The sequence below is a fragment of the Dunckerocampus dactyliophorus genome, chromosome 1 (assembly GCF_027744805.1).
Source record: "Dunckerocampus dactyliophorus isolate RoL2022-P2 chromosome 1, RoL_Ddac_1.1, whole genome shotgun sequence".
NCBI classification, from domain to species: domain Eukaryota; kingdom Metazoa; phylum Chordata; class Actinopteri; order Syngnathiformes; family Syngnathidae; genus Dunckerocampus; species Dunckerocampus dactyliophorus.
Window position 1 is genome coordinate 36,103,249 of NC_072819.1, and position 18,540 is coordinate 36,121,788.

The 18,540-nt window shown below is 39.4% G+C and overlaps 1 protein-coding gene across 7 annotated transcripts in view; it reads left to right on the forward strand.

Annotated features, from left to right (window-relative positions):
• The window catches only part of znf512b (zinc finger protein 512B), a 44,172-nt gene extending 26,617 nt beyond the window's left edge, over window positions 1–17,555 (forward strand). For 4 of the 7 annotated variants that reach the window (XM_054754329.1, XM_054754063.1, XM_054754152.1 and 1 more), the window contains 9 exons: window positions 2,573–2,700; window positions 4,876–4,968; window positions 7,957–8,055; window positions 11,181–11,429; window positions 11,526–11,837; window positions 11,993–12,094; window positions 12,243–12,305; window positions 13,714–13,812; window positions 14,287–17,555. In XM_054754329.1, coding sequence (XP_054610304.1) covers window positions 2,573–2,700; window positions 4,876–4,968; window positions 7,957–8,055; window positions 11,181–11,429; window positions 11,526–11,837; window positions 11,993–12,094; window positions 12,243–12,305; window positions 13,714–13,812; window positions 14,287–14,631 — 1,490 coding nt within the window. In that variant the 3' untranslated portion in view covers window positions 14,632–17,555. The remainder of the gene's footprint in view (window positions 1–2,572; window positions 2,701–4,875; window positions 4,969–7,956; window positions 8,056–11,180; window positions 11,430–11,525; window positions 11,838–11,992; window positions 12,095–12,242; window positions 12,306–13,713; window positions 13,813–14,286) is intronic. The other 3 variants (XM_054754497.1, XM_054754414.1, XM_054754582.1) reach the window with 3 other exon arrangements.
• The last annotated feature ends 985 nt before the right edge of the window (window positions 17,556–18,540 follow it).

Here is an 18,540-nt window from a genome sequence, read left to right on the forward strand (position 1 = left end):
AGCAAAAAGCTGTTAGTGCACTCACAACAAGCTTGTCAGCCCATTGGAAATCGCAGGAGGATATAAGAAGGATATAACAGTATAACAACATTACAGTCTGACTCACAGTGTCATCTTACTGAGAACACGACATTCATCACGCAGCAACTTAACACTCCAAAAGTATACCTCAGAAATATACAAACATGTACCAATACCAAGTTAAAATGGAAAAAATAACATTATTAAGCTTTCCCATAATGCATTGCATCTGAGCATCGCATTCATTGGGGTGCTACAGTATTGTCAGCCTCCCTCTAGCTCTGTGCTTCAAGCTCCTGTGGCTCTATCTGGTGGACAGAGGCAGTATTGCAGCGCTATCCATCTATGTTGCTTGTCCTCGAATGACTACATTATGAGTAGATGTTAAGATAGCCGCTGTTTTGTTTAGTTTTTTAACTGATATTGCTACATATAATGTATATTTCCAAGGTACAGTACATGTTGAGTGTTAAGCTGCTGTCTGATGAGTTTTATGCTGTTTGTAAGATGAAACCCACTGTAATATTGAGTAATGACCTCCTACAATATATATGTTATATATATTTTCTTCAAATTAGTTCTAAGTACTCGGTTTAGGACGTTACATTGTCATGAATGCACTCTCATAAATTTATTAAATTGTATTGTAATTGCTCATCCCTTTTGTATTTAATTGTATTGTATTTTTGTGATGACGAGGAGGTGGTTGATGAACAACCTTTTCATTGCAAAAACAAAACAGGCTCCCGTCAGCCGCCACCACACCAAAACAACATCAAAACTCAAATGTCCCCTCTGCACGCAGCTGTCCTCCTACCACACACGCACACACACACATGCACAGTCAGTACTTAGCCCGTCACGTTCACAGACAGTCTGTTCACTGCCAGGTCACTACAGTATCCTTGAGCATATTAAATGATTTGCTCCTATGGAAAAAGCAGTTATAGCAGGGTTTTTTTTGCATTTTTTATTGTCATTTTTTCATTTCTGTTTCATTTAACTCTTGTATTTAGTGTTTTTATTACTGTATTTTATGTCCATGTGTACTGTGTACATTGTGAATGATTTCAGTGTTAATTGACAGTAGGTATGAGTTCCGACTTGCACTAAAATTTTACTTGCAACTAGGGGTGCACGGATTACAATTTTCTGGCTGATCACCGAGCTTCAAACGTCTGACCCACTGATTCCATTTTGGCCGTTACCGATTTTTTTGTCAAAAAAAAAACATTGAACAATACCCGTGAAACAATATTAACAATATATTTGAGCTTCTAACTAAAAAACATACACATCGATCAAAAATGGCTGGTCGTCCAATGCCATGAACTCCATAATTTTCCTCGTAGTAGCTTTGCTCTTTTCACTGCTCATAGACGCTTACAGCGGGCCGCTGCCTGTCTCTGGCTAGCATTAGCTTTATCCTTAGCGTGATTGTTAGCTGTCAGTCTGGAAGAGCAAATGGGGACAGTGGGTGACTTTCGGACCTTTGTGTCGGTAGATAAGATCAGTGGATAATATTTTAATGTGAGGATGAGCCAATCACCGATCCCTCATAATTAAGGTAATGGGCGCAGATCAACCTCCAATCCATTGGTGCATGCTTACATACAAGGCGTCGCAGGAATGGAACTCATTCATAACCCAAGGACCACCTGTATAGGGTTCACCTTTACTCAAGGTCACTTTGTGCCAGGAGGAGGCAGCAAGGCACTTGTTATGCATAATCTTTTGTCATTTATTTATAGTACTCGTATGACAGTAACCAAAATACTGCTTTGATTAATAATTTTCTAATTCATTTCAACCTGCTTCCACATTCGCCTGACACCACCTGGGTTGAATCTGAAAGAATAAGAATCACATTTTCTAGCCACAGTAGTAATGTAAGGTGCGGCATGGCTCAGGTGGTAAAGTGATCTTAGAGTGGTCGTCCCCCAACATGAAGGTCCGTCATCCCGTGATCATGTCGAAGTATCCTTGGGCAACATACTGAACCCCCAGTTGCTCCTGATGCGGCGTCATCAGTAGGTAAATGTGCTAACAGTGTCAAAGTGCTTTGAGTGCCTTGGAGGTGGAAAAGCGCTGTACAAGTGAAAGATCATTGACTATTGTTTGCCAGCCGTCCCCCCTGCACTTAGCAGCTGCAACCGTGTTTGCTATGGTATATTTTTATATTCTTCACACTTGGTCATCTAACAAAGACCCTTTTGCGTAAACGCGCTTATAACAAGACTAGAAAAAACTGGCTTGACGAATGAAGTTGTTATCCAGCTTCGTAGTACAGCTTATCCCTCATCTTCACTGTTTGGCTTAGTTAAGCCGGAAAACAAAGGCAGTATCCTGGATAACTGCAGCTTGATTCATAGTACAGGCCTCTGGGCTCTGACTCATGCAAAGGATGCCTCGGTAGGCGAGGAATAGATTTCAGCCAAAAGCCGTACCAAAAAGTCAGAGCTAAGGTATATGTCATATCCTCCATGTTCTACATAGTCATACTAAGATTTGATTTGCTGACTCCCAGAGTAACATCATCATGTTTTTTCAGGGACTGTTTCTGATGTTCAGTGGCAGAAAGCCATCTCAGAGAGAGGCGAAGTGGTGTGTCCCACCTGCTCCATCGTGACTCGGAAAACCATCCACGGCTTGAAGAAACACATGGAGATTTGCCAGAAGGTCAGATGTTTACCATCCACAATGGAGGAGGGAACACTGTGTAGATATGTTTTTTAATATAATATTGTTTATGATATTTTGGATTAACGGAGAAGATGCTGTTGTTTTTTGGAATGCTCTTATTTTGGGTCGAAGAAGCAATACAGACTTTAGGGTAGGAGTGAAGGAATAAAAAGATAAGGAGATACACTATATAGATAAAAGTATTTGGCCACTAGTTCAATGCATCTACAGTCAGTGTAGCTTTACTGTAACAGCTTACATCCTTCTGGTAAAATGTTCTATAAGACGTTGACTGAGGGAATTTTTGTTCATTGTCCAGTGAGGTCACAGATCACCAATCCTGAACCTGAGAGAGGGCATGTTGGGTCAAAATTTCTTTTCAAGTTTACTGCAGTTTTTGATGGGCTTAGGTCAAGGTTTTTGTGCCAGTTTTTCCAACAACTTATCCAACAGAGCAGAACAGAAAAGGGTCTTACTCAATCTTTTCCCTCAAAGTTTCCCACAAAGAATTTAATAGTCATCTGGAAACTTCTGATTGATTAGTAATTGACTAAGAAGTGTGTCTGGATTAGGGGTGTAACGGTAAACAAAATTCACACTTTGGTACGTACCGTGGTGCACAAGTCACAGTTCATTTTTTTTTTGGTAAAGAAATGACATAAATTGATAAATTATTAAATATCTTGTGCTTTATTGTTAACACCACAGCTCTTTTTTCACATTGTTTGAATTAAAAAATTAATAAATATTGACAAATATATAAAATTTTTAAAAATCTATTTTGCTGTTTTTTTATACTTTTTAATGAAAAGTAGAAATATAAGAAGGGAAAAATAAAATTCAGCTTTTTTTTTTTTACACTTTTTGATTTAAAAATAGAAATATTAATTCTGCTTTTCAACAATTTTACTCAAATAAAATAAAGTGCAGTAAACAAAATATGTTTCCACATCTTAAGTGACACCAACTGAGCTTTGACAAAAACAGCTCTCCCTTTCATTTCATTCATGAACTTTCATATTTTTAGCCAGAAAATTTCATTTATACACATTCTCAGCTGTCAGGGATGATCTTCTGCAGTGTCAGCGCACAGCTTTTGTCTTATCCACTCGTTTATTTACATTTTTCTATTTTATACTGAAACCGAAGTGTTCCCAAATAGGGGACTTAAGGTTTTCGAGTGGGTTTTCTAGCTCGTCAGGCTCACTTGCCATGTTGTGAATGAGACCCTGCGTAAAGTCGAGGTGTGTCACTCAATTATGTCTGCCAGGCAAATAATAGATATTTTAAATGGTTCAGCTCACAAACATAGAATTGAAATAAAATAGAATAAAATAAAATAATATCCTGCGCACAGCAATTCAGTACAGGGTCATATCGAACTTAAAGGCGCATACTGAATGGTTCGATACAAATATGCATAACGTTACAGCTGCAGTGTGGATACTTGTGTTGATATAGTGTACCTTGAGGTTCAAAGAGTTCTCCTAGAACTATTTTAATGTCTCCTTGGTGACATGGCTTGTACTAATCCATTAAATTGACATTCTGTAGTAAAACAGGGAGAAAGTCACTACATTACTCCTTGGTCACACAGTTCCAAAATACTTCTCCAAAGCAACACGGAGTCTAGGAAAGACTCAATTAAATCCATTAAATCAACTTTTCCCATTTCTGAATTGGCCTTCTGTGTCTTGTTTTGACCACATCTGACCTTTAATAACAAAGTGTATAAGGTTACATATGAAATACTACATTATTGATTGGACCATTATATGGCTCATTTGTTTTTGTCTTAAACCTTATTTGTGGCTTAACAGTGTTTCCCGCAGGACCACCGCAGTATCTATTAATTACTACATGTAGTAGTACAAAGCTGCTAAGTTGACAACACCGATCCCTCCTCCTCTGTCCTTTTATTCTCTGTTAGATCATGTGTGTATAAGGTGTGTTAAATTATGATTGATACCGTCACCTACTGTACAGAGTTGTAACGACAGGCCACATTCACAGACAGTCCCATTATACAAGTAATATGTTTTTATGGGCAAAGGCAAACAGGAAGTGTCAAATCTATTGTGGCAGTCCAAATGTTTTTGTGATGGACCACCACAAATACATTTCAATGATTCTATGGGAAAACCTGCTTAATTTCACCTTCAACCCCTGCAGCTCCAAGAGGCCCTGAAGTGCCAACAGTGCCACAAACAGTTCAGATCCAAGGCAGGACTTAACTATCACACCATGGCAGAACACAACTCCAAGGTACACACCCAAGCACAATGAAAATCATTTAATTCCACTCGGCATCAGTGTGGATGCAGTCAGTATTTTAAGATTGTGAAATATGTTTCTCCAATGACACAGTGTAGCCATAGAATAGAAGAATTGGTTACTTGACACCACAACAAAGTTTGTAACACATGTTACAAAAGAGGTCAAACCGACAACTTAGAATATGTAGAGAAATGCAGCACACATTGCTACCAGTGTCACGTTTCACTTGGTTTGGTGTTGGGCATCCTGTACATAGACGACTCAAAGTTGGGCAAGGAGCACTCATCTAGTTTTTATTCATTCATTCATTCATTTTCTATGCCGTTTAATCCTCACTAGGCTCACGGGAGTATGCTGGAGCCTATCCCAGCTGACTTTTGAGCGAGAAGCAGGAACACCCTGGACTGGTCGCCAGCCGCTCGCAGGGCACATATAGACAAACAACCATTGACACTCACATTCATACCTATGGACAATTTAGAGTTGCCAGTTAACTTAACGTGCATGTTTTTGCACATGTGGGAGGAAGAATAGCATAGCCTACTGTGATGTGTGCCTATGTGATGTATTCCATGTCCAAATAAAATGAAACCATTACCATTATCATTACAAACCGGAGTACCTAGAGAAAACCCCCACACACACACACAGGGAGAACATGCAAGAACTCCTGACGTGCGGCCATCTAGTTTTTATCTTAGGGTTTTATTAATGATCAGACATTTGATTTGGCAATCGGCATTCCAGTTCCTCAAGTCTGACAGCTGAGAGAGCTTCTTGAAGATATGAGAAGTGTACCTTTGCATTAGAGCTATGAAGTTGGCTGAATAATTCAACATAGCCTGTTTCAAAAAGTATGAATGTTTAATGAATGGACATGCTGCAAACCTTGTGGCATGATGCATGAGTTTGTTTTCTTTCTAATAATGTATGACATTGAATAATGCTATAACAAAATAACAGTGTGGTCTATTTTTAAATGTTGTTATAGATAGTATAGATAGTAGTATTGGGCCTCATTCACAAAACGTTCTTACGCACAAATGTGTTCTTAAAGCCTTCTTACGAAGATTTTTGGCATTCACGAAACGTGTTCTTAACTCACAGTTCTTAGATCTAAGAACAAATTCCACAAACACTCAGGAGGACTCTTACACACAAGCAAAGCTTGCACTTTCAATGCGCAATCGCCCTCATGATGGATTTTGCAACCTGATCCCAAAAAATGTAGTGCAAATAAAATATCCCAACAATTATTTATCATCAAAACAACTAAAATATACTCCATCGATAAATATATATTCAAATCCCAATTCATCCAAAAAAAAAGTACCTGGCTGGACGTGCGCTGCGCAGAGAGAGAATGTAGAGGGACCATTAGATTTATTTGCGGAAAGGTACGAATATTTGATGTCCCGCTTCAGGCTTCAGGCTTCCCTCTCTGTTCTTGCAGGTGTGCAGGATCATCAGAATAACATCGCAATGAAACGTGGTGTGCCTGTTGCGCACGGAGCGCCCCCAGCCACGTCGTGAGCCAGAGCACGGGGCTGCTGTATTAATTAGGCAGCGTCTTATCAAATGTAACCACAGAAAAAAATAAATTGTCACACACAAACTATGTATTTTGACTTTATTTTTCCATCATGATTGTGTAAATATTTTCTAGAGTTTCCGAAATGGTTTGGTTTCTGATTGATGGCCCACCTCCCGTTTCCTCCAGATCCCTCCGGTGCAGTCTAATCTTTTTTTTTACTCAGATTTTAAGTCAAAACACTTCTTTTTAACTTCTGCGGTGGTGCGTTTCTCCGTGGAAACGGCATTTATGTTTCCTGCAATGGTGCTCCATGCCGACTCTTTTTGGATGGCCTGATGACCCGTGGATACACTTGAAAATAAGGTGGTCTTGTGTTCGGTCACTCCTTGTAAAAGCACCTCTATTTCAGTAGACTTGAAGTTTTTCTTTCGTTTGTTGTCCAGCTGCTTCTCAGTCTTGCCCTTGCGTGTTGCCATCTCCGCCTCCAGCTGCCTGTTGCGCACGGCACATTTTTTACCTTATATAGGAAATAATAGGCGGTGACCTATGCAAATTAGGCCTTACATGCACGGGCATCGCAGTTGGCATTCATCAACCTAAGAACACCGTTGCGAACGATTATCCCTACTTAAGAACGTGTCGTGAATGTGGCGCAGTTTCCAACCCACGCTTTCTTAAGTACACTTCTTAAGAAGACTTTTAAGAAGATGTTCGTGAATGAGGCCCATTGTCTTTATCAGCCAACAGAAACTGCCTGATGCTGCTATTTTATATCAGTGTTGATCTGCTGTGACCTGACCTTATTCCACTCAAACGGGTTTGGTATGTTTTAAAATGGTATCTCCATTATGTGGATCAATTGTGTTGTTGCGGTCACATGGCAAAGCCATGCAATGTGCGACAACCCAGCATGCTGACAGAAGGACAGGGATTGCCTCCTGAGTTTGACCTTGTTGTTGCCGTTGCCACTGTGATACTTTGTACTATTAGCTAGCTCCCATCCTTTCATACAGTAGGTTGTCTCTAATCGAAGCAGTAACATTACATGGTCGTAATGCTTTCATTGTTCATCAAAAGATGTTTGTATCTATTGGGTCTGTTGCTTGAACTATAAAAGCAAGTGTTGTGGCTCAGTCATTTTTCTGTGTTCACACATGAGATAACACACGGCGGTTCTTCCACTGGGATGCCCTAATAAGTCTATACTCTCTCCAGTCATCTGCAGGTCTTTCTACTCTCTGGCAGCTCTGCCATCTGTTATTCCAGTCTTAGCTAAGCTACATAAACTTGCGGAAAAAAACCCAGGTTTTACAGGTGTTGTAACCTTGAAAAACAGCCTCACCATATAGCCATGTAATCCAAAGTGTGAACACATGAAATGCAAAAGGCATTATTATGATTTTTGAGACATTTATGTGACATTTACTTTTTCACCTTCTCAGCCCTCATGGAGTGAAGGCCAGATGGAGGACGAGCATGAGGAGAGAGAACGACTACGGCGAATACTCAAACAGATGGGAAAAATCAAATGTCCCAGCGAGGTATGCAATTGACTTTCTGTTTCTTCCATTCTTTCTTATCTCTGCTTTGCTGTCTCATTTCCAACTTTCATGTCACTTTTTCCTCCTAGTCATTATGCAAGTTTGGATTTACAATGCCCTCCAGAAGTACAGCAAAAATGAGGCCAATTCCTTTATTTTTGCTGTAGATTGAAAATATTTGGGTTTGACATCAAATGAAGAACATGAGATCAGAGAGTAACATTTCAGCTTTTATTTCCAGATACTTATAACTGGATTGGATGCACAACTTAAAAGATAAAGAGAGGTTGTTTGAACCCACCCATTTTTCATGTGAGCAAATGTATTGGAACATGTGACTGACAGGTGTCTTTTGTTGCTCAGGTGTGTCCAGTTGCATTGCTTATTCGAGCACTGAATGTCTACATTCAGTTCCAGATTGGGTAGGATAGGTTTTGCCTGTGTAGACTGTATTTAGAGGTGAAAACAACATGAATCAGGTCTTCTATGAACGGTAATAGCAGGGTTGAGGGATAATTGATTTTTAGATGCATCGTGATGCAGACATTGATGATTATTAATCAATTCATAAATGTCAATTATCGATGCTGACGGAACAAAAAAAACTGAACAAAAAGACAGAAAGCAGAAGTGTACTGGCTGTGACCAATGTTTGTGCAATGGTTCTGACTAGACATGGGCCATTTACCGGTTTCAAGGTATATCATCGTATGAAAAAATCAGTTTCAAAACCACTAAAATTGTTCGTCATACTGTTCCTGACATCTGAGAGAAGGTAGAGGTGGAGAAGGTGGAGGCCATAACGTGGAAATACTTGGTCACGTCCTGTGTTATTCCGTGCAGTTGGAACTGGGCTTCAGTGTCCATCCATGTATTTTCTATACCGCTTCTCCTCATTAGGGTTGCGGGGGTATGCTGGAGCCTATCTCAGCTGACTTCGGGCAAGAGGCGGGGTACACCCTGACTGGTCGCCAGCCAATGGCAGGGCACATATAGACAAACAACCATTCACACTCACATTCATATCTATGGACAATTTAGAGTCACCAATTAACCTAACATGCATGTTTCTGGAATGTGGGAGGAAACCGGAGTAACCGTCCGGGGAGAACATGCAAACTCCACACAGAAATGGGAGAATCGAACCCAGGTCTTCCCGATCTGCAGACTGTGACTGTGTGGCCAACGTGCTAACCACTAGACCACCGTGCGGCCGGGCTTCAGTGTGTTGAAACCAAAGGCATATGATGTGTTGCCAAAAGTCGGACACTGATAGCAGTGGCTGCCTCGTTAGCATTGAGCAGTACTCGGAGATGACACTCCACCCTTTTCCGGGCGAGAACCACAGTCTTAGATTTGGAGGTGCTGACTCTCATCTCGGCTGCTTCACACTCGGCTGCAAACATGTCCAGTAAGAGTTGAAGCTCACGGCCCGATGAAGCCAGCAGGACCACATCATCTGCAAGAAGCAGAGACCCAATCTTGCAGCCACCAAACCAGATCCCCTCAACCCCCTGGCTGTGCCTAGAGATTTTGTCCATAAAAGTAATGAACAGAATCGGTGACAAAGGGCAGCCCTGGCAGAGTCCAACCCTCGCTGGCACGGGTCCAACTTATTGCTGGCAATGCAGACCAGACACAGATCATACAGGGAGCGGACCGCCTGAATTAGGTGGTCCGGTACCCCATACTCCCGCACTACTTTTGCTGGACAATAACTGTCCCACAAATTATTGCCGATAAACGATATTGTTGTCAACATTATTTTGAGACCATTTTTTTGGTTAATGTAATGATAATATATGGTTTAATAATGCGAACAAACAAACATAATAAATTCAACAAAAGACAGAAAAACTCTGTTGAAATCAAAATTGACTTAGTCTCTTTTAGCAAAATTTTCACTTACATAAAAATCACACCCAATCACAATATTTCTAATTTTGAATCAGTGTCATTTTCGTTGTTGTCTGGATATTGACAAATAAAAAACGAAATAACCCGGAAATACTCTGAAGTTGACATTGCGTGTCAGTGTAGATGTCAGCTCATTTGCAGATACACTTCCTTCTTTGACTATTAATGTCGTGTGTTATGTTTAATGAGGTGGAACGTTTTGTGGGAGTTTGGTCGAAGTACATGTTTGGATGTAGCAAACTGCATTTGGTGCATAATGAGATGTTACACTTCGGGACACAACAGGCACGAAGAAAACCGACTAGAACTCCGTTCACGGGACGAAGTGGGGGGAAAGTCACTGTTGATGCACTACACTGCTGATGGGGACGTAATACAACTTTATGTAAAAAAATCCAAACTATCCCTTTAAGAGTCAAAAATGGCAGGATGCTAGCACAAAAGAATGACAGTAGGCCAAAGGAGACATGGAGGACGCCAGAGCAATAAAGAAAAAATAATTATTTGCTGGAGAAGGAACTGGAAGACATCTAGAGAACATCTGAGCCGGTAAATCCAGCAAAGCAGCCACGGGGCACCGACGCACGAACATGCTGAAAACAACGCTGCATCCTCCTCCTGTAGCAACTACCTTAAATAGGCCAAATTGGTAATCTGCCACAGGTGTGTCTCCTTGCCACGCCCCTACTCAGCGCTCAGGTTGTCTAGGCATACAGGAACACAAAATGAATGCACAGAAAACAGCAACAAACAAAGTCCAACAAACACCAAAGGTGCCATCTTCTAAGTTGCGCATCCGATCCAGATGTAAATATATGGAAATAAAAGCTGAAATGTTGCTTTCTGATTTCATATTCATATTTTGATGTCAAACGTAAATATTTTTATAGTCTTCAGCAAAAATAAAAGAATTGTCGTCACTGTTCCAATACCTCTGGAGGGCACTGTAGCTTCTCTCTTTTGGTCATTTTGTCACTCTTCCTCAATCTTCATCCTTTTTAGTACATATAGTGCATTTGTAGTACAAACAAAATCATATCAACGTTCCCCTCTTATTATTGACAATTTAATAAAAAAGGCTGTACAGCAAGGAAATCTACAGCATTTTTCATACAGCTTCCTCTTCTTTTCCTCCAAAATGTAAATGCAAAAGTAAAAAAAAATATTGGTAAATATTTCATATAACAAGTTCACATGTTAATGTGCAGGGCTGTTCAGCTCACTTCGCCAGTCTAATGGGCTACCAGTACCACCAGAAGCGTTGCGGACGTGAGGTCTCTGATGATGAGAAACGAGTGTTTCTATGCCAGCACTGTGGAAAAACATACCGCTCAAAGGTTGGCAGGGACTATCATGTACGCACTGAACACTCCCCAACCATCACTGCTATTATGTCAGCCACCTGCAACAGCAAAGACAGTAGCACTGACACCAACAACAACACTGGTAAAGAGAGGGTAAGATAGCAAATGTGACACAGCCTCTAGAGTTAAAGAAAAATAAGCTTAAGTTTACATAGATACAGGTTTCAATGTGTCTTACTGTTCTTCCAGGTAGCCTCTGATAGGTTGTCAGGAGGAAAGAGGGAGCAAAACCAGCCTGGGTGGTACCAAAAAGCACCAGTGGCTCAAGAGAAAGACAAAGTCAAAGACAAGGACATTCAAGGAAAGGATCGAGCCAAGGAAAAGGCAGTGCAGAATGAAAGCCTGGCAGAGGATTTTGAACGGACCCCTAGTGGCAGAGTGAGACGCCGGTCAGCTCAGGTGGCAGTCTTTCACCTGCAGGAGATTGCAGAGGATGAGCTTGCCAAAGACTGGGGCACCAAGCGTCGCATCAAGGATGACCTGGTGCCTGACAGCAAAAGGGTAAGAAAACAGAGCGGATGCCTTTTGAGAGCATACGGTAACTCCTCCCACACAATCATACAAATACAAGTGCTAAAAGGTAACATTGGAAGTCACTTTATTTATAATTTTTTCAATATACATATAAAATGGATAAAAATGTATTTTATGTATAGTTGAACTACACCCGCCCTGGCCTTCCTAGCTTCAGCAGGGAGCTACTAGAGACTTGGAAGAGCCAAGTCAAGGAAAATGGCTTCATCTGCTGCACCAATGAAGTAAGTATGACAGCAGCGGGTCATATAATAAAATATGTCAAACAAATATGTTCAGGCACTGGATTTGTTCATAATGTTGTGAAGTAATGTTTTTGTTGGACTGTTAAATGTCAGCTTGTTGACAGGGTATTCTGTTTTTTTCACTCAGAACTGTGATGCTGTCTATTCCAGTGTGTCTGGACTAAAAGCCCACCTTGCCAACTGTAGCCAGGTATAAGCACTCTGCTGCAGCAAAGCCCCTCTGGACACAATCATACAGTCCCTCTCGGTTTTAATCCACTGACTCTTTTCCTAATCTAATTTTGAAACTGTAAATGCCAAATTAAACCAAGAAGTTAATCTTCAAAAAATGTTTAACTGTTGACTTATTTAGCAAATATTTATGTTGATAGTTATTGAGGCGCTTGCAAAATCTTAAAAACACATACAACCTTGATTAAGTGTAGCTCATTAGCTCATATACTTGTATAATATGCCTTTTAATGATCTTGTAGCAAAGACGCTGTATAGATAAGACTGGTTACTCGGCATCCACTTTCGTAGCATGCCCTGGTTGGTTTTGGCCGCCATGGCGGAAAGCGGAATCCAGACAAATTGCAGTGTGAACGTGTACACACCGTTCAGCCATTAATTGCAGTAAGAGATGGTCCAAAAGACCAGATTTGTCATTATGCAGGTTTCCCAAAGACAAAGACAGGGATGTGTGATAAAAACGTTGTAGATGTACAACACTGGTAGTTCGTGCCTAATGGTCATGAAAAAATGACCAGAATTTCAAAATCAACTTACTGGAATGGTAATTACTGATGCCATGTGTGTGCCTACCCACACTTGCAGGTCAATAGAGTAAATCTGTGGTGATTGGTTGGATCATCTTATCTGTGGTTGGTCTATTGTCAGTGTATGAAATTTCATGTCCAAATTTGAGTGCAATTTCAATGATGTTTTGGGGTAAAACATGTTGTAAAAAATAAAAATGTAAATGCATTGTTGTTTTCTGTCGCAAATGTGTAAATCCAAGTTCAGTTAAAATATTATTATTTATTATTAGTTTCTATGTTGCTTGTTAAGCATTGGTAACACTGTCAGGACGGAAAAAAAGTTGAAGAAGGAAAAAGTTTCTTTCATACCGCTGCTCATGGTTTTATTGACATCTACATGAAGGTTATGTTTCTGCAGTGTGCAGTATTTATATACATACAGATATATATTTATTCTGTTCGGAAAATAACATTCATTCCTTTCATCAAAGTGTACGCACTGCGCATAAGTTTATTTTACACTCAACTCAAAGCTAGTGAATACATTGTATGCTGTTGTGCACCTCGCCCCGCCCAGCTGTTGTTTCCCATCATGGCGGACTTTGTGCTCCATGACGTACTACATTCTGTTACGTGTATTTATGGCTGACTGGACAGTCTTATCGATCTAGCGTCTTTGGTTTGTAGCGTTACACAAAGGCAGTTAGCAGTGAGAAAGTAATTTGGAATTTGCAATAAGTAAAGTGCTGACAAAATCAGGTGGCAATACAACCTCTGACAGACATTACAGAAAACATCTTTGGTCAGATATCCTTAAAATTCAATAAAGGTCCATTTGTATTTGCCTCTGTGCCATAGGGTGGTGGAGGACTGGCAAAGTACACATGCCTGATCTGTCAGAAGGAGTTTAACTCAGAGAGTGGTGTGAAGTACCACATCAGCAAGACACACTCACAGGTGGGTCACAGACACTGGTACAGTTACATGTCACATTATTATTATTATTATTATTATTATTATTATTATTATTATTATTGTTATTATTATTATTAATATTAATATTATTATTCATGATCATGAATACAATTTCCATATGTGTTATTTTATAGTATTGTAAACAGGATTATAATTATAAAAGACCATGATATTTATTTTGTGACTTTTTGTTATTTCCATACATTTTGTACCCATTACAGTTTTCCCCTCGCAATACCTCATTATTGTGTTACATTAATTGCTTGAATTCACATCTTCTCATAAGGTTCCCATCTTAAAAATAGTCACCACTTATTGAGACCCCAGGGGCATTATAACGTCTATACATATAAACATGTGATTTACCCTTCTAATTAAAGTGTAAAGGTCATTTGGATGTATCTGTTCTTTCTCGAAAGCTTCCAATCAGCACTAATGTTATTTTTATGTCTTCAGAACTGGTTCCGTGCATCAGACAGTGAAGGGATCTCCAGCAGCAAGAGTAAACCTATGGAGGACAATGGCATTAAAGCAGATGTGAGGAATGGCGCCACCACTGGTAAGAAGCGGGGCCGCAAGCCCAAAGAGCGCTCCCCTGTGGTTGTTGCTCTTGAAACACAAACTGAAGCACCTATTGCAAATGAAGACTCACTCCCTGACATGACCCCGTTCTCTGACTCAACACAGTCCCCCACACAAAACCCAGATTTTACGGACATTACTAACCCAGACCTGAACAGACAGCCCAATGCCTCCACTGCACGAAGAAGCAAGCTAAACAGGCTGCCATTGTCTGAATAACTTTTGTCAATGAAGGAATCACAGAGAACGGCTGCTCAAAATGTTGTTGAACTTCACAAAAACCTCGCGCTGAGAAAACAACTTAGTCAGCCATTAAAAAGTTAAAAGTACAAAGTAATATGGCTGCGTTTTTAAGAAGTACCCATGTAACAGTGTGTTTTCCATTCCATTTAAGGCACCCATTTCAGTTCCCACACTCGGCAGGAGTTTCACAAAAATCAGTGACTTCCACAATGTTGACTTCCACTTCGATAGCCTCTTCTCAAGAAAAGTAGTGTTTCCTATAAGTGGAGGGTATTTCTCTTGAAAAAACTCGTGTTGAAAACAGATTCTCTGTTAGCATGGTCATGTAATTATGCTCGTATATACTGTACTCTGTACATAACAATATCTGTATACAACTATATACTCCCAAGCAATGATGCCATCTATTATCTAATATCTAAAAAACCTCATGGATCATGTTTAGTCACAATGTTTTGTGTGATGTCTGATGTTCTCATTTTTTGTCCCTTTTTTGTCTTTTTGTACTTGGACTTTTTAATGAAGCCAATCACAATTGAGCTAAATTCATGGTCGGTTTTTAACCATATTTCACATTTTTTTGTCTTTGTATCACTTGAAAGGTGTATTGCTTTTAAATCCATAATTAAGTGCGAAAAACATGATTTACAAATTGGTTTACACTGACTTTAGAAAATCAAATAGGGATTGTTTTCTTCTGTTCTTCTGTCAACGTCAACATACAGTATGTCATAGAGTATAATTTAATTGAATTCAACAAAAAAAAAGCTTGAAATGTTATGACTAAAGTCAGAATAGCAAAGCTAATTGTTTGACAGAAGGATGATAGTGGAGCTCGTTGCACTGTTGCAGCACAATCAAATGAGGTAAAACCTTTTTTTTAAAAAAAGAAAAAAAGAGGCCGTATTTTGGCTATTGCTTTATCTTGAATCAAAGTAATGAGAAGAGAATGAAAATATTATCTTTTATAGAGGTTTAAGAGAGTGATCTTTTATTCAATAGAAACATTGCAAATGAGGATTTGCATATACTGTATATGAACTCACACCTCGATGTTCAAAATTATTGCATTGCACTTTAACCCTTGTCGTTCCCCTCTTGTGATTTTGCACTCCTAGATACTTTAATCTCACCTAGTGGCTACCAGACATAGGAACAAATACACTTATAGATTATATTTATGAATAATGGATATCTTTTAATGTTAGCGTCATGATCCAGCATGAGTATACAGTTTGCACTCACCACACAAAGGCAGAACTGCCACCTCCTTGTAGTTTTTGATGACATGTTTAAGAGATACGAATCCAATATGATCAAATTACTTTAATAAAAGTGTGCAATCAGAGAGAGTACTAGAACAGATACTTGAATCCACTGTTGTATTAATGAGTTGCGCAAATGAAGAGTTAACAAAAACTGCCTTCCCAATAATAATAGACAAAATAAATCATGTCAAATCAAAAACGTTCAATTGTCCACCAAACCGTCTCATCATGACTCCTCCAGAATTTGTACCAACAAAAGTTAAATGTCATCATTTCCATCAAGCCATGATGTCCACATTTTGATGAATAGCATAATCAGATATGTGCTTGCGTCCCAAATCACACACGCGACGTTTTTATAGTGTAAAGCTAAGATATGGGATCTTGGTTTCACTTAATCAACTGATGGGATGTATTCAGGTGGAGCTGATTATGCATGTGTCTGTCTCTGTTATTGGGATGGACTCCTCCTTCTGTCCAGGTTTAGCTGGTGAAGATTTATTAGATAAGCACTGATTTCATTTCCATATGAGTAGTCCACAACGTGACTGTGTGTATTTTAACATTTAGCACCTTTGTTATGATTGGAAATCGGGAGTCTGCGACACTTAGTTAAGTTTTATGAGGTGGCACAGAATCAACTGCTTGTTACTCATGTTAACATCCCTTTTACCTGGCAAGCTTTGGTGTTGCAATATGATAGTTTAGCACTGCTTTTACCTGGGTATTTTATATTTTAACACACCCTTTACAGAAATTTCTGTCTTCCTATGATATGGAAAACACATATCTATCCCGCAGTGTGTGCTAACTGCAACAGTTTAGAGAGTAAAGCAATACACCATGTTTAGCTGATTTTGTCTGCTTGCTGATATTTTGATATTGGTGTGTGTTCTCAAAATCGTATGGCTTTTCTCAAACATTGATTTATTGCTTGTTTGTTCTGAAAGTACTTTTTACATATAAAATTTAAAATATATATGTTTGTAGACCACAAATATGCTTATGTGTCTGCATACACTGTTTTTTTGTCCTTTTTGATGATGCACATAAGCAAGTTTTTTCAGTACACAATGACAAACGCATAGGGATTGTCCTTCATTCTTACTTATTCAATATAGGACAACAAGGCATATGTATATGTGTTTGTTTCTGTATTTAGTGCACTTACTATACCATGAAATAGGCTTGAAGTAGGAGTGTTGTTGGAGCTTTCTAGTGGTCTGGACTGTGTGTGGTGTGACTTTTGTAAGTGCAGAAGCAGCAGACTCAAGTGTCTTCCCTTTGTTGTTACCTAAAATCGAGGTTTGTTCATTATAATCCATTAAGACTGCCTCAGAATGTGACCCTTTCATTTGGCTTTGTATGCTACCTACTTTAAAATGAGTGAATTGAATTGGTCTCTTTTGCAGGTGCCATCACATTGTATGAGAATTCTAAAAGATTGTGTTGTAGCCCACCAAGCAAACTGACTAAATGAGACTAATGATGTAGTAAAGATGTCCATATCTGGAATACACTTCTGTTGTATCTAACAGAGGAGGTTTCCCCCCTCCTTTGAGTCTGAACTGTTACAATTTTACCCCAAATTTATTGTATGAACTGTGCATTATTCCCTCAATTAATAAAGTTTGTTGGAAAAAGAAATGTGTCAAGTTGAATTGTAGTGGTGATATTTGCTGTATGACTGTATCACAGTATGTACAAGGATAATTAACATTTTTAAACCTTGAAAGATTCTGGGCACATTTTGTGCCATTTGTTTGTGTTAAATGAACATTGCTGTTCCTTTAATCAGTCTAAAAGACAACGCTACACAGAAACCGGCATGTGTTTTTTTGCGACAAAAATATTATTCTTTAAAATCAATTCGGACCAAACTGTACGAACCTTTAATTTTTATTTCTTTATATTCGTCCACCAGATGGCACTACTTTTCCCCATTTAAAATATGCAGCAAAAATTCCAAATTGCACTTTTGACTGTTTTCTGGTGTGTGTGTGTGTGTGTGTGTGCGTGCGTGTGTGTGTGTGTGTGTAAAAATAATAAAAATTAATTTTAAAAAAGCGGAATGATTATGTTGCGTGTGTGTGTGTATATGTACGTATACTATATATATACACTTCTCAAAAAAATTAGAGGAACACTTCGAAAACACATCAGATCTAAACTGGGGGAAAAATGATCTTGAATATCTTTCCTGATAATAAATGGGTGATGTATTAGTAACAAAATGATGCCACATAATTTGATAGAAATGAAAATGATCACCCTATAGAGGGGGGAAATCAAAGACACCCCAAAAATGAAAGTGAAAAAATGATGCAGCACACTGGTCCATTTTGCTAAAATGTCATTGTAGCAACTCAAAATGATTCTCAATAGTTTGTGTGGCCCCCACGTGCTTGTGCGCATGCCTGACAACGTCGGGGCATGCTCCTAATGAGACTACGGATGGTGTCCTGGGGGATCTCCTCCCAGATCTGGACCAGGGCATCACTGCGGTACCTAGACGCATGGAGGAGATTCCAGGAGACAAGTAGTTACTCCAAGAGAGCTGGACAGGGCAATAGAAGGTCCTTCAACCCTCAGCAGGATCGGTATCGGCGCCTTTGTG